Source organism: Pelmatolapia mariae, linkage group LG20 (genome assembly GCF_036321145.2).
Source record: "Pelmatolapia mariae isolate MD_Pm_ZW linkage group LG20, Pm_UMD_F_2, whole genome shotgun sequence".
In the NCBI taxonomy this organism is placed as follows: Eukaryota; Metazoa; Chordata; class Actinopteri; order Cichliformes; family Cichlidae; genus Pelmatolapia; species Pelmatolapia mariae.
Window position 1 is genome coordinate 38,363,886 of NC_086244.1, and position 18,961 is coordinate 38,382,846.

At 41.6% G+C, this 18,961-nt stretch overlaps 1 protein-coding gene across 4 annotated transcripts in view; it reads left to right on the plus strand.

The window, feature by feature from the left end:
• The first annotated feature begins 3,784 nt into the window (after nt 1-3,784).
• Nucleotides 3,785-18,961, plus strand: part of tns2a (tensin 2a) — a 67,486-nt gene continuing 52,309 nt past the window's right edge. For 3 of the 4 annotated variants that reach the window (XM_063465447.1, XM_063465448.1, XM_063465449.1), the window contains exon 1: nt 3,785-4,517. In XM_063465447.1, the coding sequence (XP_063321517.1) occupies nt 4,392-4,517 (126 nt within the window). In that variant the 5' untranslated portion in view covers nt 3,785-4,391. Of the gene's footprint in view, nt 4,518-14,060; nt 14,186-18,961 lie in introns of those variants that run through there. The other variant, XM_063465450.1, reaches the window with a different exon arrangement.

Sequence of the window (18,961 nt, forward strand, 5' to 3'; positions counted from 1 at the left end):
CTGTTCATGAGCCTGTGCTGTTAACTTGGCACAATGCCTCAGAGGGCAGCCAAGGTGTGAAATGTTCATCCTGCCTAGCTTGATCCCATTATTCTGTCTTGTGCTGATTGTCTAACTTTTTGTCCTAAACCTATTTAAACCCTCTTTAGTTTTACCAAAAACATTTGGTGAGAATTAAGTGTGGTTTAAAGGATAAGACTGGCAGCACTGTACAGTTTTCATATTGTCAGCAAATCCAAGAAAAAGCTAAAACAAACAATTCCCTACGTCTCTTAATACTTCTCACCTGCCTACTAATGGTTCTTATAAAAGATGGAAGCCATTTTTCATTTTTCTGCAAGTACATAATTTTTTAATGCTCAGTAATTGTTCTAAAAACAGCAGGGCGCTGTAGTTTTCAGCAAATAAGAAGAATAAGGAGAAACTATTTTTAAGGGGGTGTAGGTTCGTTTTGGCAGTGGACATTAACATTTCTTTGTAACAGCAAAGGGACTGGAACTTATATAGGGCTAATCTATCACTACACCTCTTTCCTTAACCAATATTCAATCAGGTTACACAGAGCTGTTTACTATAAACTTGGATCGGTCAGAGAGAAACTGTTCACAGCTACAGCTAATTTATTGATTGACCATAACACACACAACAGATGTTCAAAGGGTAGTTTTATTGCTGGTTTTGGACTTGTAATGGGTTTTGATGCTGATGTGAAAACTAAAAGGATGCTACCCTGCAATTTCGGTTAGCCAGTGATATTGGGCCAGAGTTATCTAATAAACAGTTTTGCCAAGTGGTTGTAAAAAACAAATAAATCGGTAAACAAACCTATTAAAAAGTGTATCAGTGCTAGGAAAAGACCCAAAACATTCACTTTGCAGCTCAGATGAATTCAGGTTTTATCTGGGCTGCTTCTGGGACTTGCATGCCAGTTACTGGCAAATGCTTTGTGGGCCAGATGTGGCCCAGAAGTCATGAGCTTGGCTTAACCTGGGTAACAGGCTAGATGTGTCCGTACTGCTATAACACACCTGAGATTTTTCCATGTAAGATGGACTTGCGGCTGAGCTGAGGCAGAAATACCCTGAGGAAACCAGTCAAGTCCAGTTGTGGACCAAAAAAAAAAAAAACTACAAATATGGACTGCACTTTGTCCAAACACAAAGTGGGGGTGATCTGAATTGGGCCCAAGTGCCTGTAAGTGACATTGCAATAGTCTTCCTTTGATTTCAGTGGTGTGGTGTGGATGTCTGGATGGATCTAAAAGCTTAACCAGTGCACACACCCTTGGCACCGATGTCCTTGGTTAGCCTGTGGCCTGACTAACATGTTATTGCTGTGTACATTTATCATACACACACAGTGTAGCTGTGGAACAGTCCAAGACTGACCCACAAAAACAGATTCTTGAAGAGGCCAGGGAGAGGGCGAGAGAGAATCATTTAGCACAAGAGAATGATCGTGTGCACACACTTCGATTTCACAACTTCCAGAAAAACAAACTACTGGAGATGACGAACGTCATCAACTTTAACGTTTCAGTAAACACCGTGATGTCTAAGAAGTCTTCGGGTAGTATCATACGTGACATCATCACAACTGTGGCTATTTCTGTACTCCTTTGTTTCTTCAGCTTTTGTTTCCTCACATTACAATCCCTTCTTTTTCCTGCTGCCTCTCTGTGGAGTCGGTTGATCATGCCTTTCTCGACTCTTCTCGAAGATAGTAGCGAGCTCAGTCATCCTATCACTCTGTCTGTCCCCTCCTTAACAAACCTCCATCCAGAAATCTGTCATTTATCTTAATCACCGATCCAGACTGAGAGTGATTCCCGCCAAGTACACTTACAAGTGCCAAGTATTCTGCAGTGGATGGCGGCCATGTTTTTGCCAGAAAGCCCGGGCTTTCGGCTTCTTTTAGTACCATATTTTCTGTAATCAGATGATTATTTTTGTGGCGGTGGGGGTGTGGGGGCTTTTAAATTAGCCGTAAATAATGGCTCACTCTGAAAACTACTGTGTCCTTCCCCATATTTTCCAGATGCAAAACTAGCCGGACCTCACTTGATTAGAAGGAGTTAATTTCACGGCATGTAAAACCAGGAGGGGGCTTGTTGTAAACACTGTCTACAGCCTGAGCTCATGTCTGAAACATTGCCTTGAAAGACATACATAAAGAGGAGGGGATAGAGTAAGAAAGGGTTGGGGTCAACTGGAAGGGGGCCTGATGCACAAGGCTTGGGGGAGGGATGGATCAATCGTAGGGTACAGGAAGGGAGGAAAAGAAGGACACCTGGTAGGTTTCTCAGCCAAAGTACCTCCAACTAAAAAAAATGGCTCACCAGTGGTTTTAGTGTGAAGAGAGAGGCAAGGGAGACAATGAAAGAAAGAAGAAAACAAAATGAGAGGAACGGGGGGTGGGAGGAGGGGGTGTAAAAGAGTCATTACAAAATTGGGAGGAGCGAAGGGGCTTTTGGAGGAGCATCAAGAATTTGCCTTTTAAGGGGCACTGTCTCACTCTTCCAAGCCTTGCGCAGCAGCCAAAAAGGGAGAAGAAATAAACAACAGCAAAGAGACTGTGAGGAAAAAAGAAACACGAGGAATTCTAAGATCTTTCACACACCAGCCACATTAAAAAGGCACAGGAGCACATTGTGCTTGGAGTTTTCTTCTTTATCCATAACTTATGCAGTAAATGGGGAGAGTGTAACACATGACTGTTTTTGTTACTACAATTATAAGATGTTCGTTAAACTCATCACCTACAGGGAATCATTAAGTCACTGTTTTCAGGAAAGGACGCCACACGGATACACTGAATGCATGTGTGCGTGCCTGTGTGTGTATACGTGCAAAACGGGAAGATTGTGAGCCGCAGCTTTCTTGGGAGACTACGGGAAACAAAAGCCAAGATAAATATAATTTAGTAAAAAGCACGTCCACCTGCTTTTGTGAGAGGCAGTTTGAAGTTTAGACAATCTGATTGGCTAAATACTATAAAGTTCAAACCTTCTGGCCAGGTCACATTTTTCACACTTTGAAGGCGTGTTGGAGAGTGCAAACGTGCTTGTAAAGTTATAATTAAGGCTCAGGGTAGGGTAAAGGTAAGGCCTGAGCTGTGATGGTTAAACAACTTGAGAATATATTCATGTCAATAAATGTTCTCACAAAAGTAGAAAACGTGTGTGTGTGTATTGGTCCCCTTCCCCCTATACAGAGGGGAGCAGGTAGTCACTGTGGGGGGAAACCACAGACAGCAACCTTTAGCCAAAGTGACGATCTCAATGGTGTCAAGCTCAGCATGGTTGTTAAGGTAGGTGAAGAAAAACAGGCAAAGATGCAGAGATTATTCTATTAATATGAGTAAGATGATGGCGTAATGTATCTGACATCCCTTCATTTAGTTGGTTTGGATTATGTGGGAAAAGCAATGTTGCCTCACAGTTTCAACAGACAGGGTCCTGCATCATAAACAAGGAAAGGCTCAGTCTAACAAAAGCTAAGAGCACTCTGAATCACTACATTGCACAGCAGCATCCTAACAGCTGCCCTCACTGTTGAGAGGGTTTTTCTTACTTGTTTTCTGGACAATACCAACAATGTGCTGCACGGGCTAAGGAGAGTCTGTGTGTATCTGGGAGCAGGAAACAGAGGGGAGCTAAGAAGGAGAGATGGGTGGGGGAAGAACAGAGAGGTAATTGTATATGTAAGAGTGAGGCAACCCTGGCAGAAGAGGTAGAAGAAGGAGAAATGGGAGTAAGAAGGAAGGGAGAGACGTGTTCTTGGGATGGGAGGACTGCAAAACAACAAGAGGGAAAAAACAAGAGGAAAGAAAAGGCAGAAGGAAAAAACAGAGAAGCTTCACAAGATGGGAAGATGAAACATTGAGTGTTCATATCTTAACAGAGATCAAGAGTAAGAGCATAGAGCAGAGGGATGTGAAGAGTGTGATCGAGTGGCACAAAGAAAAAGGGTGAAAAGTTGGAGGCCTAGGTGTGCTCAAGAAAGTTGAGTGGTTGCAACTGCGTGTGGGAAACAAAGAGGAGCAGTGAGAGGGGGCGGAGGCAGGAAAAATGGGGAGTCCACATGTGACTGCAGCAGGACACAGTTGGAGAGAGAGGTGTTTTTAAAGTGAGCAGAGAGGGGCAGAGTGTATCCTTCCCTCTGTCCCCGGAGCAGGGCTGATCAAGAGCCAGGAAAAGGGGAAGGGCCTCCGTCTCCTCCTCTCCAGCTGACAAAAACAGCTGCCCAGCAACCCAGGGAGCCCGGAGCCTGTTTAGAGGACGAGGGGACGAGGACACGGAGGGAAAGTGGAGGAGGTGGAGGGAGGAAAGAAGGAAGAGAGAGTGAGAGGAGGTGAAAAACGACCCCAAGTCCAGGACCCTGTCCACCTATATGGGTTGCGTCCTGAGTTCAGACTGGTGCGGGGAGGAAGAGGTGCAACCGGTGCCAGTGGTCAGAAATTCATCTCTGAAAAGGAGCCTGGAGAGAAGTGAGAGTGGCAGGATGAGACTTACAAAGGTCAGTGTGGTGATGTTCATGAAACTGTACATAAATCTCTGTGAGCATGCCCTTCCTAGATCATATACAAGACATCAGGTGTCACAGTGCAGAGATTTCTGACTACGGTAGCTTGGTTCTAGTCTGTTTCTTATCCCCACCATGGTCTAGACTAAAATGTCTTATTACTTCAATATTTATTGGATACAAATATCCATGACCATCTGAGGATGAATCTTAACGTCCTTAGGGATGACCGAATCTTTCCTCCAGCGCTACCATCAGGTTTAGATTTTAAGTTAGTTTTAGCTTTTAATGTCAGAGTGCCATGTGATACAGATGTTATAGTGCCAGATTTCTACTTATCCACTAAAGTATCCCAACAAATGTTGCTAAATCATGGTCTCCACTTTGGCCCAGACTAAAATATATCAAATATTAAATATTGGACTAATTTAAATTTGCAAGACACTGGTCCAGACTAAAATATTTTATTCTTTTAAGGATGAATCCCAACATCCCTAAAAAAACAACAGGCTTCTTCTGTCACTAATACCATACTAAACAGGTTCTGTAATTATTTTGATTAGCCCCTTACTTTTCAATAGGAGGGCATTCATGAGCAAAAACCTGCCTACTGTAGCTGATAATATAGCAGCCTACCTCAGCTATATGCTGAACTTGTGCTAATGAGAAAATATTAAACTGCCTATAGTGACAGGTTCACATTACACCTGCTAAACATCAGCATACTGTCATTTCACCATGCACTAGTTAGCATGTAGCTTTAGTGCAGACACATAGAACCATGGCCTCTTTACCTTTTTTAAACACACATAACATGTTTTTCTGATCACAGAAACAACAAAACAGCATAAAATCATCATTATTTAGTATATCATTATTATATTATTATATTATCATAATAATTTTACTATCCTACTGCAATTAATTCCCTCTCAGAACAGCACAAGGGCTCTTCACTTTTTATACTTTTAAAACCCACTGGCAAGCAGAGGGGTCAAAGGTCAATGTGAACTGCAACGTTAGTGCTGCACCACAGTGAAGTGTTTGTTGATTGAGTCACAGACACGTGCTGATCCAAAGATAGGAAAAGTGGCTGTTTATATTGGTTCCCTACAAGGAGTCTCTGTATGTGTGTGTGTGTGTGTGTGTGTGTGTGTGTGTGTGTGTGTGTGTGTGTGTGTGTGTGTGTGTGTGTGTGTGTGTGTGTGTGTGTGTGTGACTTGTCTTAAAAGATGATGAGGATGACGCTGGCATCTTCAAGCTGTGCAGCTACAATAGTACTGTTGTGATAGCCTCCACTGCTTGGGAGTTACCATCATGTAAACAGAGGCAGGCTAGCTGGCTGTAGGGGGGATCTTAAAGGGCCACAGAGAAGCTTGATCTCTGATCACTAGTTCATATCATGCTGGGGCTCATGCAGATTCAAATATTTGTTTACATTGCCCAAGTTTGCTTGGTTGCATGCATCCATCCCCGTTTGTTTTGCATGTGTGCATGTGTGTACAAGCTTTTGGTCCCAGTGGCTCCATATCACATGCTGAGCAGCGTGGGAATGTGGAGCCCTCTGGATTACGTCATCCTGCTGTGACTGACCCCACTGCATGGGTGTGGGAACAAGCTAGATCCCAATTATCCAAGGAGTAGGAGGATGTAGTTGCCTTATCTATTTTTATGGTCTATTTTTTTTTATATAAACTTGTTTTTCACTTCTTGGGGACTTTCAGATTTGAACTAGCATCCATGTGACGGGTACTGCAGTCCAGATGCAACTATGTGTGAGAGCCTGACGAATATAAATGAGGTTTTAATGCCTTTATACTCTGGCAAGAATCACGCATATACATTCCTAAGCAAACCCATGCCAAGTACTTACTGGAAACACTTAGCAACAAAAAATATTATGGTCCACATGTAGTTCTCAGATTCTCATTCACTTGTGCTCAGAATGCTCCAAAAATACTCGACAGAGCCAAATTGGCCTCCTCGTCCAGCGATTATTGGACAGTTGCAGATCTTGAGAGTAGCTCAGCGTCAATAAACAACATTCTAAAGATGATTTGTTGAACTAAACAACTCCTGGCAGCGAGAGTCAGCAGTACATGTGGTTCTCTTTAGAAAAAAACCAAAGCAGCAAGCACTGTTGTTGTGTGATGATCCTGAGCAGCATGATTTCCATATGATAAAATTACCTTTCTGAGTTGTCTCATAGTGTGTTGTGATTGCAAGCTAGCGCATACTGGTGCTGAAAGTTAAATGTCTTATTATCTTGGCAGGTGTCTTGATAAAGATGTGTTTAATTTACCCACAAGCACAGCCAAGGGACAGAGCCTGAGAGTCATTAATGAAATCAGTTGGGAGTTAAATCTAATATGACATGGACTCTGTGTCAGCTTCCTTTGACAAAGAAGGAGAAAAGCAGGGTTTCTTTGAGTTAGCAGCATGACTACAAAGATTACCAACAGTCTGTCAGCTACTTTGGTCCACAGTGAAATATTTCAGTTTGGTGTTGAACAGTGCATTTAGATGACATATCATGTTACTTCCTCTTGCAATACAATAGCCACAGGCATTGTTATCACATATATTTTACATATACTGGCAATTTAGTAGTATTTTTTAATTCTTCAGTTAATGTGATACATCATAAAGTTGCTTTATTGTGAAACCTCTGTGATTGAGGACAATATCATCAGTATTGTTTCTTTAGTTAGTCTATGATTCCTACCCTTCATTTCAGTACCTTTTGCAGGGATTCAAGGGAATTCTGTTGTCAATATTCATGGTTCCTCAAGGGTGATTCCTAATGACTTGGTGGTCCTCTGACTTTTCCCCTAGCTACACCAGCAGGCCACATTTCCCACTGATGTAGTCAAATATCATTTTAGGTTCTGAGTGAAACCAAACAGACACAAATACTCAGGAAGTAACTGTAATGACAGTGACGTATCCCTGTTCACAGGGTCCTGTGTTCCCCAGTGCAGTATTTACCCTCCTAAACACAACAATTTCATATTAGGTCAAAACAAAGCTGAGGAACATGTTGTTGAGGTTCCACTTGTATGACATAAATGACAAAACCTTCAGAATGTAGGAATGATTTTTCATATAATTCGGTATTATTTACAGTTAGGTCCATAAATATTTGGACAGACACAACTTTTTTTATTTCAAATTTCTGTTCTGTATGTTACCACAATCAATTTTAATTGAAACAACTCAGATAGAGTTGAGGTGCAGACTTTCAGCTTTAATTCAGTGGGTTGAACAAAACAAGTGCATAAAAATGTGAGGAACCAAAGCATTTTAACACAATCCTTTCATTTCAGGGGCTCAAAAGTAATTGGACAAATTAAATAACTGAAAATAAAATCTTCATTTCTAATACTTGGTTGAAAACCCTTTATTTGCAATGACAGCCTTATTTCTTGAACTCGTGGACATCACCAGATCCCTTGTTTCCTCCTTTTTAACGCTCTGCTGTTTGTTTGTGGGCCTTGCTGTCTGAAGTTTAGTGTTCACCAAGTGAAATGTAGCTCAATTGGGTTAAGATCAGGCGACTGACTTGGCCATTCATGAATATTCCACTGCTCTGCTTTAATGAATTCCTTGGTTGCATTGGCTGTATGCTTTGGGTCATTGTCAATCTGTATTATGAAATGCCCCCCCAATCAATCTGAGTGTATTTAGCTGGATTTGAGCAGACAGTATCTCTCTGAACACCTCAGAATTCATTCGGCTGCTTCTGGCTGTTGTGAAGGAGTTTCTCTTCACCATGGAAATGATTCTGCAATAATCTGTTATCTTCCGTGGGTGTCCAGGTCTTTTTCCGTTGCTGAAGTTCACCAGTGCTTTCTCAGGATGTACCAAACTGTATATTTTAACACTCCTGATATTGTAGCAGTTTCTCGAATGGGTTTTTTCTGTTTTTGCAGCTTAAGGATGGTTCGCTTCACCTGCAAGGAGAGCTCCTTTTACCGCATGTTGTATATTCACAGCAATATCTTCCAAATGCAACCACCACACGTAAAATCAACTCCAGGCCTTTTATCTGCTTAATTCATAATGACATAACAAAGGAACTGCCCACACCTGCCCATGAAATAGCCTTTGAGTCAATTGTCCAATTACCTTTGGTCCCTTTAAAAAGAGGGTGGAACATGTTAAGGAGCTGAAACCCCAAAACCCTTCATCCAATTTAAATGTGGATACCCTCAAATGAAAGCTGAGAGTCTACACATTATGTCCATGCCCATGTCCAACAGCCAAAAGGTAAAAACCCCATAATAACAGAGAGAAAACCTCAATAATCAGACAACGCCCCCATGAGCAAGCACTCAGTGAGATCCATCCATTTTCTCCCGCTTATCCTATTCAGGATTCTGGGAAGTCTGAAGCCTATCCCAGCTGCAATAGCACAAAGGTGGGGGCAGCCTGGACAGGTTGCCAGTCTGTCACAGGGCTAACATAGAGAGACAAACAGCGATTCATACCTACAGCTAATTTAGAATCACCATTTAACTTAACCACTAACTGCATGTCTTTGGACTGCGGGAGGAAACCAGAGTACCTAGAGAGAACCCACACAGACATAGGGAGAATATGCAAACTCCACACAAAGAGACCCTGGATTAAAACCCAGGACTTTTTTGTTGTGAGGCAACAGTCCTAACCACCACACCACTGTGCTGGTTCCACAAAAAAGTGGCCTAAAAGTTGAAGTCTCTGCTTCCATTCTGCTGTTAAATATCCTAAGAACCACGAGTAAGCCAGCAGTCTGAGAGCGAAGGGCTCTGTTGGGGTAATATGGTACTATGAGGTCTTTAAGATTAGGTCTGATCATTCGAGACCTTATATGTGAGGTAAAGGAGTTTAAATTTAATTCTGCATTTATAACGGAGTACATGAAGAGAAGCCAGTATGGGAGAAATATGCTCTCTCCTTCTAGTCCCTGTCAGTACTCTCATTCCAGCATTCTGGATCAACTGAAGGCCTTTCAGGGAGTTTTTAGGACACCGTGATAATAATAATGAATTACAATGTTCCAGTCTAGAAGTAATAAACGCATAAACTAGTTTTTTAGCATCACACTTAAACAGGATGTCTAATTTTAGAGATCCTGCGCAAATGCAAGAAAGTAGTTGTATATAGTTGTTTAATATCTGCACTGAAGGACATATCCTTGTCAAAAATAACTCTAAGATTCCTCACAGTGTTACTGAAGGCCAAGGTAAAGCCATCTAGAGTAAGTATCCATTTATACACCTTTTTTTTTTAGGTACAATAACCTCAGTTTTATCTAAATTAGGAAGCAGGAAGTCAGAGGCCATCCAGGCCTTTATGTCTTTAAGACCCTCCTGCAGTTTAATAATTGTGTCATCTGGCTTCATGGATAGATTAAGATGAGTATCATCTGCATTCATGCTATTCCTTTTAATGATAGTTAATGATAGTTCTTAGGGGAAACATGTTTAATGTATATAGAATTGTTCCTAGCACTAAACCCCGTGGAACTCCACAATTAACCTTGGAGTAAACAAATGGAGTCTATTAAATAGATATGATTCAAACCACTGCAGCACAGTCCACTGTTAGATTATTTACCTGCATATGATCAGTTAGCTATTTTAAAACTACACTTTCACAATATTTGAAATAAAAGGAAGATTGAAGACTGGCCTGTAATTAGCTAAGACAGCTTGGTTGACTGCTTTTTCTCCCCCTGATGGGACAGAGTATGTAATCTATTCTGCTTGTTTGTGTATTTGTTAGCAGTCTGGCATCAACAGTTTTCAAGATATATCATGTTCACATTTTATGTGATGGTAGATACCAATAACAGCTTGGGATGATTTAATTTTGGTGAAAAATGGGCCAAGGTCGAAGTTATAAGGAAGGAGATTCAGAGGGAGTCATGCTCTCTGAGTGCTCTTGTTAAGTAATAGTTTAATTACTAGAATTTGACTTGCCAAAACTGAAATGTGAACAGACTGTACAATGTATCAAGCTACATTATTCGTTAGATAATATTTAAAATGATACAAAATACAAAAACAACACAAACTGTGGCGTCTCTAATAAGCTGAGATAAGGCCCAGCAGACTGTGATGAGCTACAGCTATCTTTGTCAACACATTTGCCAATCATTGTGGCTGCATCATTAGCTTTAAGGTTTAACCTAATTAAATTGGATGAATTAAGAGTGAAAAAATCAGCCAATGTACAATTGTTCTTAAGAGGCAAGCTATCCAAAAAGAGCGAAACTTGGGAGTCTATGGGTACTGATAGACTTTTGGAGACAGCCTCAGGTGTTTGATTGATTTTTTTTCCCCCAAGTTTTACTCACCTGTGACTGATTTCCCAGTCAGTCCTATGTTCAGTTCTTGTAGTTTATTTTGTCATTCCCAGTGTCTTTGTTGGACTCCCTGTTTGAGCTATTGTTTCCTGCGCACATTTTATTGCGGTATCTTGGTTTCACCTTTTTTATTAAATAAACCATTTTTTCATTCAGTTTCTCTGTATGCATTTGGGTCCTCTTATGGATTCTTGACAGAAGTACTCCATCTGACATGTAACAAAAAGTAGCTTTTTGAAATGGTGCAACTCAACCCACAAGGTCAACTGAAGTGTATCGAATGAAGTTCATATTGTGCAATTACAGAGGGGCAATGGTGCAAATATGAAACTGCCTATTTTGGAAGATTGTAAAAACAATCAGATAAAACCCTTGCAGTTGAGATTGAGTAATTTAATTTGTTTTTTTCAGCCAGACTGGGTGGAGGGGGGGGGTCAACTTCTGAGAAAAAAATAAATGCAATCACATTATTTTTATTCTTGTGTGTGTTGTTGGCTGTTGAAGTACTGTATATATAAACCTGGCATTGCAACAACACTTTTATATGTATTTGTGTAGCTTCCCTATAATTTCTCATGAGCAACAAAGTTTAGATTGGCCATGACCAATACAGAGGCTGTGAGCCACAGGCATTCACTACAAACACACACCCAACAACAATGACTGGTTGGGGTTAAATATAGACACCCCCAATAACCAGAATAGACTGGAAAAGAATAGAGGAGAAATAGAATTGTCACACTCCTGCCTTTAAGGAAAAAGGTAAGTTCCTGTGTAAAGTCGGGCTCAGGGGGTGGCTGTCGTAGACTAGATTCCTATGACTTGCAAACAATGATCTGTCCCAAACTCTGCGCAGGCTTTGAGGAATGCCTTTTTGTGTGTATGTGTGTGCACGTGTTTGTGCGTAGTGGTCATGCAGATGAAAGCTGATGGAGGGAAAAGGGGAAAGACACAAACCATTTCCTCCCTCAGTAAGTCCCCAACAAATCCCAACACCACCCTTTAAAGAAACACCTCCCAGCAAAGTATGCACAAAATATTTTCTTAGCTTCCACACAAAAATGTTGATGCCCGACTCTCGGGTAAGTTCCACAAATGTCTAAGCAGCTCTGGCTGACAGAGAGGATTTTATTGAATTCATCAACGCAATAAATGCAAACACGTGCTCTTTCGAGTCTTTGGGATCTCTGTGTCTCGCTCTTTAGCTCCTTCAACAGCTGCACCTTATCAGGCCTTGGCTTAGCGCTGTCTTACACAATCCATCGTCTTGCCACACGGCCCCCTTTTTCTAGCCTCCTCCTCCCTTCATTTCCTCTTGCCTGGGCTCCCCCGTTTGTCTCGTTTACCTCCGAGTATGATCAAGCCTCTAAAATTCTGTCCTTCTGCAGGTCAAACGAACGCGTGCAGCACCTTGCATTAAAAGCTTGCCGATTTGTTTGAGAGTTTGCCAGAAATGTTGGAATTCACCTCTTCTGTTTCATCCCCCTCTTTTCTCTTCTCCATCTTTTCCCCCAACATGACCCTCCCCCCCACTTTGCTCGACCCCTCATTCCAATCCCAAGCACCAGTTTCCTGTCTCTCGTGATCCCTCGACATTTTGTTAGTCTACCTTTTTTCACCTCACTGCTTTGTTCTTCACCTCTTATTCCATCTCCTCCTCTTTCCCTCCTCACCTCCCTCCAAAGAGAGGGAGCTGAAAATCTATCAAATATTTAAACTTTGCAAGAACCCCCCTAAAAAAATCAGTCCTCACTTTCTATTATGAAATTCTTGGAATATGAGCTAATAGAATTGGCCGCACTACTGCACGTTCTGTTTAGTTGGTGATTGTGTAGGCAGGTGGGTGACTGGAGGGGTTGTAGCACATGTCATGACTCACAGTTGGATTCTGCACTGATTGGTAGGGATACACTGCCCAGCCTTAATACCTGAATGTCAATCTAACACATATGGAAGCGACTACAGGACTGAGGCAGCGGGCAGACATAATGCTGGTTGGATTTGCAGTCTCAGGCAGGAGAATATTATGGATTACAGTTTAGGGCAGAGGAATCCACATATAAGAATATATGGGCATGTATGGGGTGTAATCCAGAAAGTTGGTTGTTTTCCTGTTTTAAATTGATTTAGAACCACACAAAACCAGACTTCGGTCTCCTTTTGAGGTTTAATGCAAAAAACAAACCAAAAACAACAAAAAGAAAACACACAAAGAGAAAGAAAACTTGAATAAGACGCTCAAAACAAAAAACAAAACAAAAACACCCTGTGTTTTCTCAGCTGCAGACACGTTATGTTCAGAAAATTTATACCTGGAAAAGAAGCTGGCTCACCTGCTGTATTTCTTTTGTTTGGCCACTAGGTGCCGCTACTAACACACGAGTTACTGTTTAGCAGCTGAGTCAATACTGGTGCGCAGGGAGGTTTAGTGTGGGGCACAGGGGTGCTGACCACAGACACATCTCAGGTCAAGAAAGAAACTTTTAAACAGTAGGCTGGGTTGGATTTGTTTTTAGAAAGAAAAAAAGATTGATAAGATCGTTTTTGCACAATGCACACCCACGTGTTTACATTGCAAAGAAAGGTCAAACTGGCGAAATGCTGATCTCCTGTGTATTTATTGCTAAAATAACCCTCAGGATATGAAAAGGTTGACAGCACAACCACAACTTTAGGTCCAAGTAAAGTGCAGGAAAATTTGACAGTTATTAAGCTGGAAGAGCTAAAAATACTTTAACAAAGAGCCAAGGCTTGCAAAAATACTGCTGCAACACTCGCGTATGTGTCAGAAATACTCAGATTTAAACCCTTTCAATTGCACACATTTACAACCGTACCGATGTAAACTGTGTGCAGATGATATTTACCTTTTTTTTCCATTCATGTTCTGCTTGTTTACATGCTTGTTATTAATCAAACGTATTAATGCCTTAATAATCAGTAAATATGCACTATTTGATAAAATAAACAGCCTGAATTGTAATTTGCGGTCTGGATTAAACACCTCGATCACACCAGAGCTTCTAATGGAAATATGAATATGCTTAATTCAGCCAATCGGGAGTTAGGATCTTTACGCTCCCCTCCAGAAACCGACCAATCAGCGGTGGTTAAAAATTCCAGTAATAGTACTCCACACATGCTTTTCCCCGCTTTGCAGCTCCACCCCGCAGTTCCAGCTCTGGAGAGGGTGGACCGGAGTAAAGAAAACAAGTTATCTCATAGTCCCAGGCCATGTTATTGATGGCCTTCCTGAGAATGAGGGGCAGCCTTTAAGCCTGCGGATATGATTAGCGGGAAAATGAGCAAGGTAAGAGGAGAAAGTCTACTAAAACCCTGGTAAGAAAGTTTCGAGGGTCTGGTCTAGTCTGTCTTGGCTCATCGATCTCCTGATGATTTAATAGTCAGTATCTGCAGTGTAAGTGTGCGCGGCGGAGTTTTGGGTGGGTGTATGATGCTGGGTTTTCATGCACATGTGTTGGCTGAGCAGTTGCGCACTTTTAACAATTTGACTGGCTTAGATGTAAAATTACGTTAACTTTAGTCTGTAGACTGTTTTATTTTTATTTATGTATTTTTTTTAGAAAGTCGGTAACTAATAAGTTTGTGGGATTCATTAAGAGTTTCAATACACCTTTGACATACCTATCTGCGCGTGCTCTCTGACAGTCACATGTTCGCTAATGTTTTTAGCTACTATTGAGTCAACATTGAAGTTTCAGTGATTTCGGGGACTTTGTGCTTTTCTCAGGGAAGTTTCTCGATGTGTCGCACTTCATTAAACTGACATAAAATGGTCTTGAATAGGGTCATGTGACGCATTTAGTCCCCCCCCCCCCCCCCCACACACACACACACGCACGCACGCACGCACACATAGCCCCACTGTTTCTGCGTCAGCCAGGAATTATTAATGTCGCAGAAGGGGGGAGAAAAAGTGCTCACGAGCGCGTGTGCGCGTGCCAAGTTTGGACCATTATGAGCTGATTGGATTTTTTTTTTAATATATGGTAGGTCAAGTGTGACTGGGACAGTTTTGATACAAATTATTACACACACATACACACACACTCTCTCTCTCTCTCACACACACACACACACACACACACACACACACACACACACACACTCACTCTTACCTTTACTTTTGACGTTAAATCAAACTTGTAAAATGACCGCCGCTCTTTTGACAACACAGTGATTGGGGCAGCTCATTTTATCGTTTATTTAGCTGAAGTAAGCACTTATATTGCACAATTTATATTGTACTTGTACTGCATTTTTATCTGATTTTGTATACACATTCATAATTAGGAATTAGGACTCAATGCTCAATACTCAGAGATTTATTACTGATGGTTTCCAGTTCCATCCACAATCTGTAGAACATAAAGCTGTCTTCCCTGACTTTCTCTATAACTCCCTTACCAGTGCAACTAGTTGGGTATTGTTGCAGCAAGACTGCCACCCTTGCTGGTCCGGTGTTTTGAAAGTGTCCACCTCTGAGAATGGGAACTGTACTACTACAGCAGCTCCAAAGAAATGGCACCGTCTGCACTGTAGAAACTCCAGGTGTACTGTCTTAGGGTTAGCAATATCTAACTCACAGGATTCCTGCTATTCTGTGAACATTTTTTATCAAGAGTCTGCACGCATAAATAGCTGGGGAATACCTGATCTTGAGTATACGTGATGCTTTTTAAAAGCAATGTAAATTTTCGTTTCGTTTGAAAAGCTGTCCCATACTTTCCCAACTTTCTTGGGTAAACAGGACAAACCGGAAACAACACAATTCCAAAACAACAGACAACAAAAAATTGGTTTAAGTGTTGTTGTTGTCATTTTGGTTAAAAAACTAGCTTGAACTTGTGCTGTTTTCTTCAGCCTGTGTTTTTCAGTGTCTGCTCCCTGCTTGATGTGCGCTCCATACACCAATGCATGTCCCAGTGTGGACATGCAATTTTGATTGTGTGGTTTTACAGCTGCAGAGTTATACTGTCCTGTTCAACCATATGCGCCGTTGAGTTTTGAAGTTAAATGAAATCAGTATTTGAAGGTTTACTTGCTAAACGTGAACTAGTAAAAGAATTTGAGGAAAGCACATAGATTTTATTAAAAATGAATTCCCAGTGTATTCCCAGCTGTGTCAACATAAATTGGCCAAGGACAACAGCTGGAAATGCAACTGGGACCTTCTGTCTGACTTTCCTTTTGCTTGTTTTTCTTCATTCATGACTCACAAAATGACTGTTTTACAATGATTTCTATCCAGTGGAATATACCGTCTTTAATTTAATAAAAACTCATTTCTTGTATTCACACTGGAGTAGGCTTAAATCACTCAGGCGAATATAATTTGCCGCTTTCAGTCTCGTGGCAATGAGCCAGTGCGGAGCCTATGCATGTGTGTTTGCAGGGATGCTGTGAACAAAAATCTGTCACACAGGCTTCATCGTGCAAACTCAAAAGCATGGTATAGTGTGCACACAGGTGATTGATGATTGTTCATACAATTAGCTTTGGCTCCACATCGTGATTCCTGCTTGTCAGAGTTCCTATCTTCCTTTGCAACATGAGGGAAACAGCCACGCATTAATAACAAGATAACATTGTGTGACCTTTCCTTTGGTCATTTTTCTTCTGTGTGAACTATATTCGGTGCAGATAAGTGGAAGTCGGGCTGCATTTCGATCAGATCAGAGAGGAAGCTGGTGATTAAAAAAAAAAAAAAAGTTCCAGCGTTCTGGAAAAACTTGAGTAGCGTGTTCAAATAACTGTCCCGATGTAAGCATGTAAGCCGGCTGCTCTAGTGGAGATGTTCAGTGACCAGCAGTACAGTGCTGTGGTTGTTTTCAGTATACAGCTGCTATACTATATTTATAATTACTGGGTGTAACTGAGAAGCTTGAAGGCCCAGGAACGACACATTCTGTGTGCTTGTGGCACCTCCTGGCCACTGCCAAGTCAAGAGGTTGAAACAGAAGCTGGTTCACGTTCCCCTGGATATAAAGCCGCAGTAACAGCTAGTCACTCACACCTGGAAAATGCTTCACCGTAAACACAGGATGAATCTAAGTGACTCCTTTATACTCTAGCAGATGTTGCAACACGGATTCTTAAACAAGTGTCAGATCTGGAACTACGGCAGCATACTTTACATCCCTTAATGTCGCGCAATGGCTGAGGCCACATCGCAGTACAAGGGTAACATTTTTATTTAGCAAATGCAACAAAGGGTGTTGGTGGCTTTGCTGCAATAAGACCTTTCTGTGTATGTGTGTACGCTTGCAGCAGGAGTTCCACAAGGGAACGGAAGTGTATCATGGCAGCATGCTGACCTCACCTCTGGAACAGGGAGTCACTCTGTTCCCTCCACTGCCTGTCCCACCCTTCGGACACATGCATGCACACACGCGCTTATTATAACACATGCAGGCTTTGATGCCAACAAATAAGAAGCAGGAACTCAGATACCCATGAGATGTTCTCAATGGAGGGTTGGATTTAGGTTTACAGTTAGTCACAAACCGACCAGTGAGCCGTGTGATCTAGTGCATAAAATCAACATAGTGTAAATACTAGATGCTCACAATTGAACAAGTTTGGGTTGTTGTGTTTTGTAAGGTAAATCCATAATCTGATAGACCATAAAGAGAGGTACAGTCCATCCAGAAAGCTTTACTTGTTTCACATTTTGTCATGTTATAGCCTTATTACAAAATGGATTATATTTGTTTTTCCACCTCGAAAAATACCCCCCCCCCCCCCCCCCCCCAAAAAAAAAAAATCAGCATATGCTTGAAATTCTTGAAAATTTATTAAAAATCAAAACAAAAACATAATATGCACATAAGTAATCATAGTGTTTGCTCAGTACTTTGTTGAAGCACCTTTGGCAGCAATTATCCCTCTACTGCATAGCGTTGCCCTGAGGCAACAAACCACATTTTCATGCCTTACACTGGCCCTTCAAAAAAAAACAACCTTTTTTTTTTTCAAATAATGTTACCAGGCACATCTCTTTCCAATAAAATGATGAGTTGAAGGTGGTGTGACTTATATTTGGGGGGGGCAGGACCCCTTTCTGCAAGCTGCAGTACATGAGAGACATCTCCATTCGGAGGCAAGATAAAGATCACTATTTTACATGTTTATAGTGAAATAAATGTATATTAAAAAATACTTGTATGTGCATGAATATGTTAAGAAGCATATTTGATTGTTTTTTCTACTTTTTTAAATTTATTTATATAGTAAAACTGTTAATTTTCATTCGTTGCCTCAAGGCAACACTGCGCAGTTAGCCCAATTTTTTTCAGGCAATATAGTGCATTTGCATATGTGTGTAGAGATGTGTTTGTGTGCATTTATATGATCATAGTCAATGCTTTTTACTTTACAATCTACTCATAATTACAGGACATGGATGTAAATACCTTTAATGCAAGGAAACCAAGGGAATGTGCACTTTCTGTCCTCAGAAAGTGAGGACAGTGAGCTTTCAGGGAGTGACAGTGAAGTAGAGGAGTATGAGGTTTGAGGGACACTTAGGAGCTCAGGGGTCAGGGGTCAGTTGGTAAAGTAACTGTGTCTGTGTGTGTGTTAGTGCCCACATAGCAAGCAGGTCTGGGTAGGATCTGGTATCAAGTCGGCACTTTGAGTAATCTGGGAGAGTAGAAAAGCGCTATATAAAAATCAGTCCATTCACTGTCTGAACAGTTTCGGCATGTTACTTTTGCACTGTTTTGCATGTTCCGGCACATGTTGTTATTGCATGGCTTGATTAAGGTACACATTATGCTGACATCTGGGGCCAGAGCTGAAACTGTTCAGGCCAGCACAGGGCCAGCAGTGTGTCTACAACTGGCCCATGGCTGCATACCACCTTCAGATGGCCCACATACCGCAATGAATAACGGCCCTTTGGTGGCCGAGATCAGGTTTGACAGAGGTAATCCACACATGGGCCAGCACAGGACGACTAGGGTGTCTGAAACTGGCCTTGTGCTGGCCCATGTGTGGGCCACCTCTGGCAAACCAGGTCTGGGCCACCAAAGGGCCGTCATTCTTTGCGGTATGTGGGCCA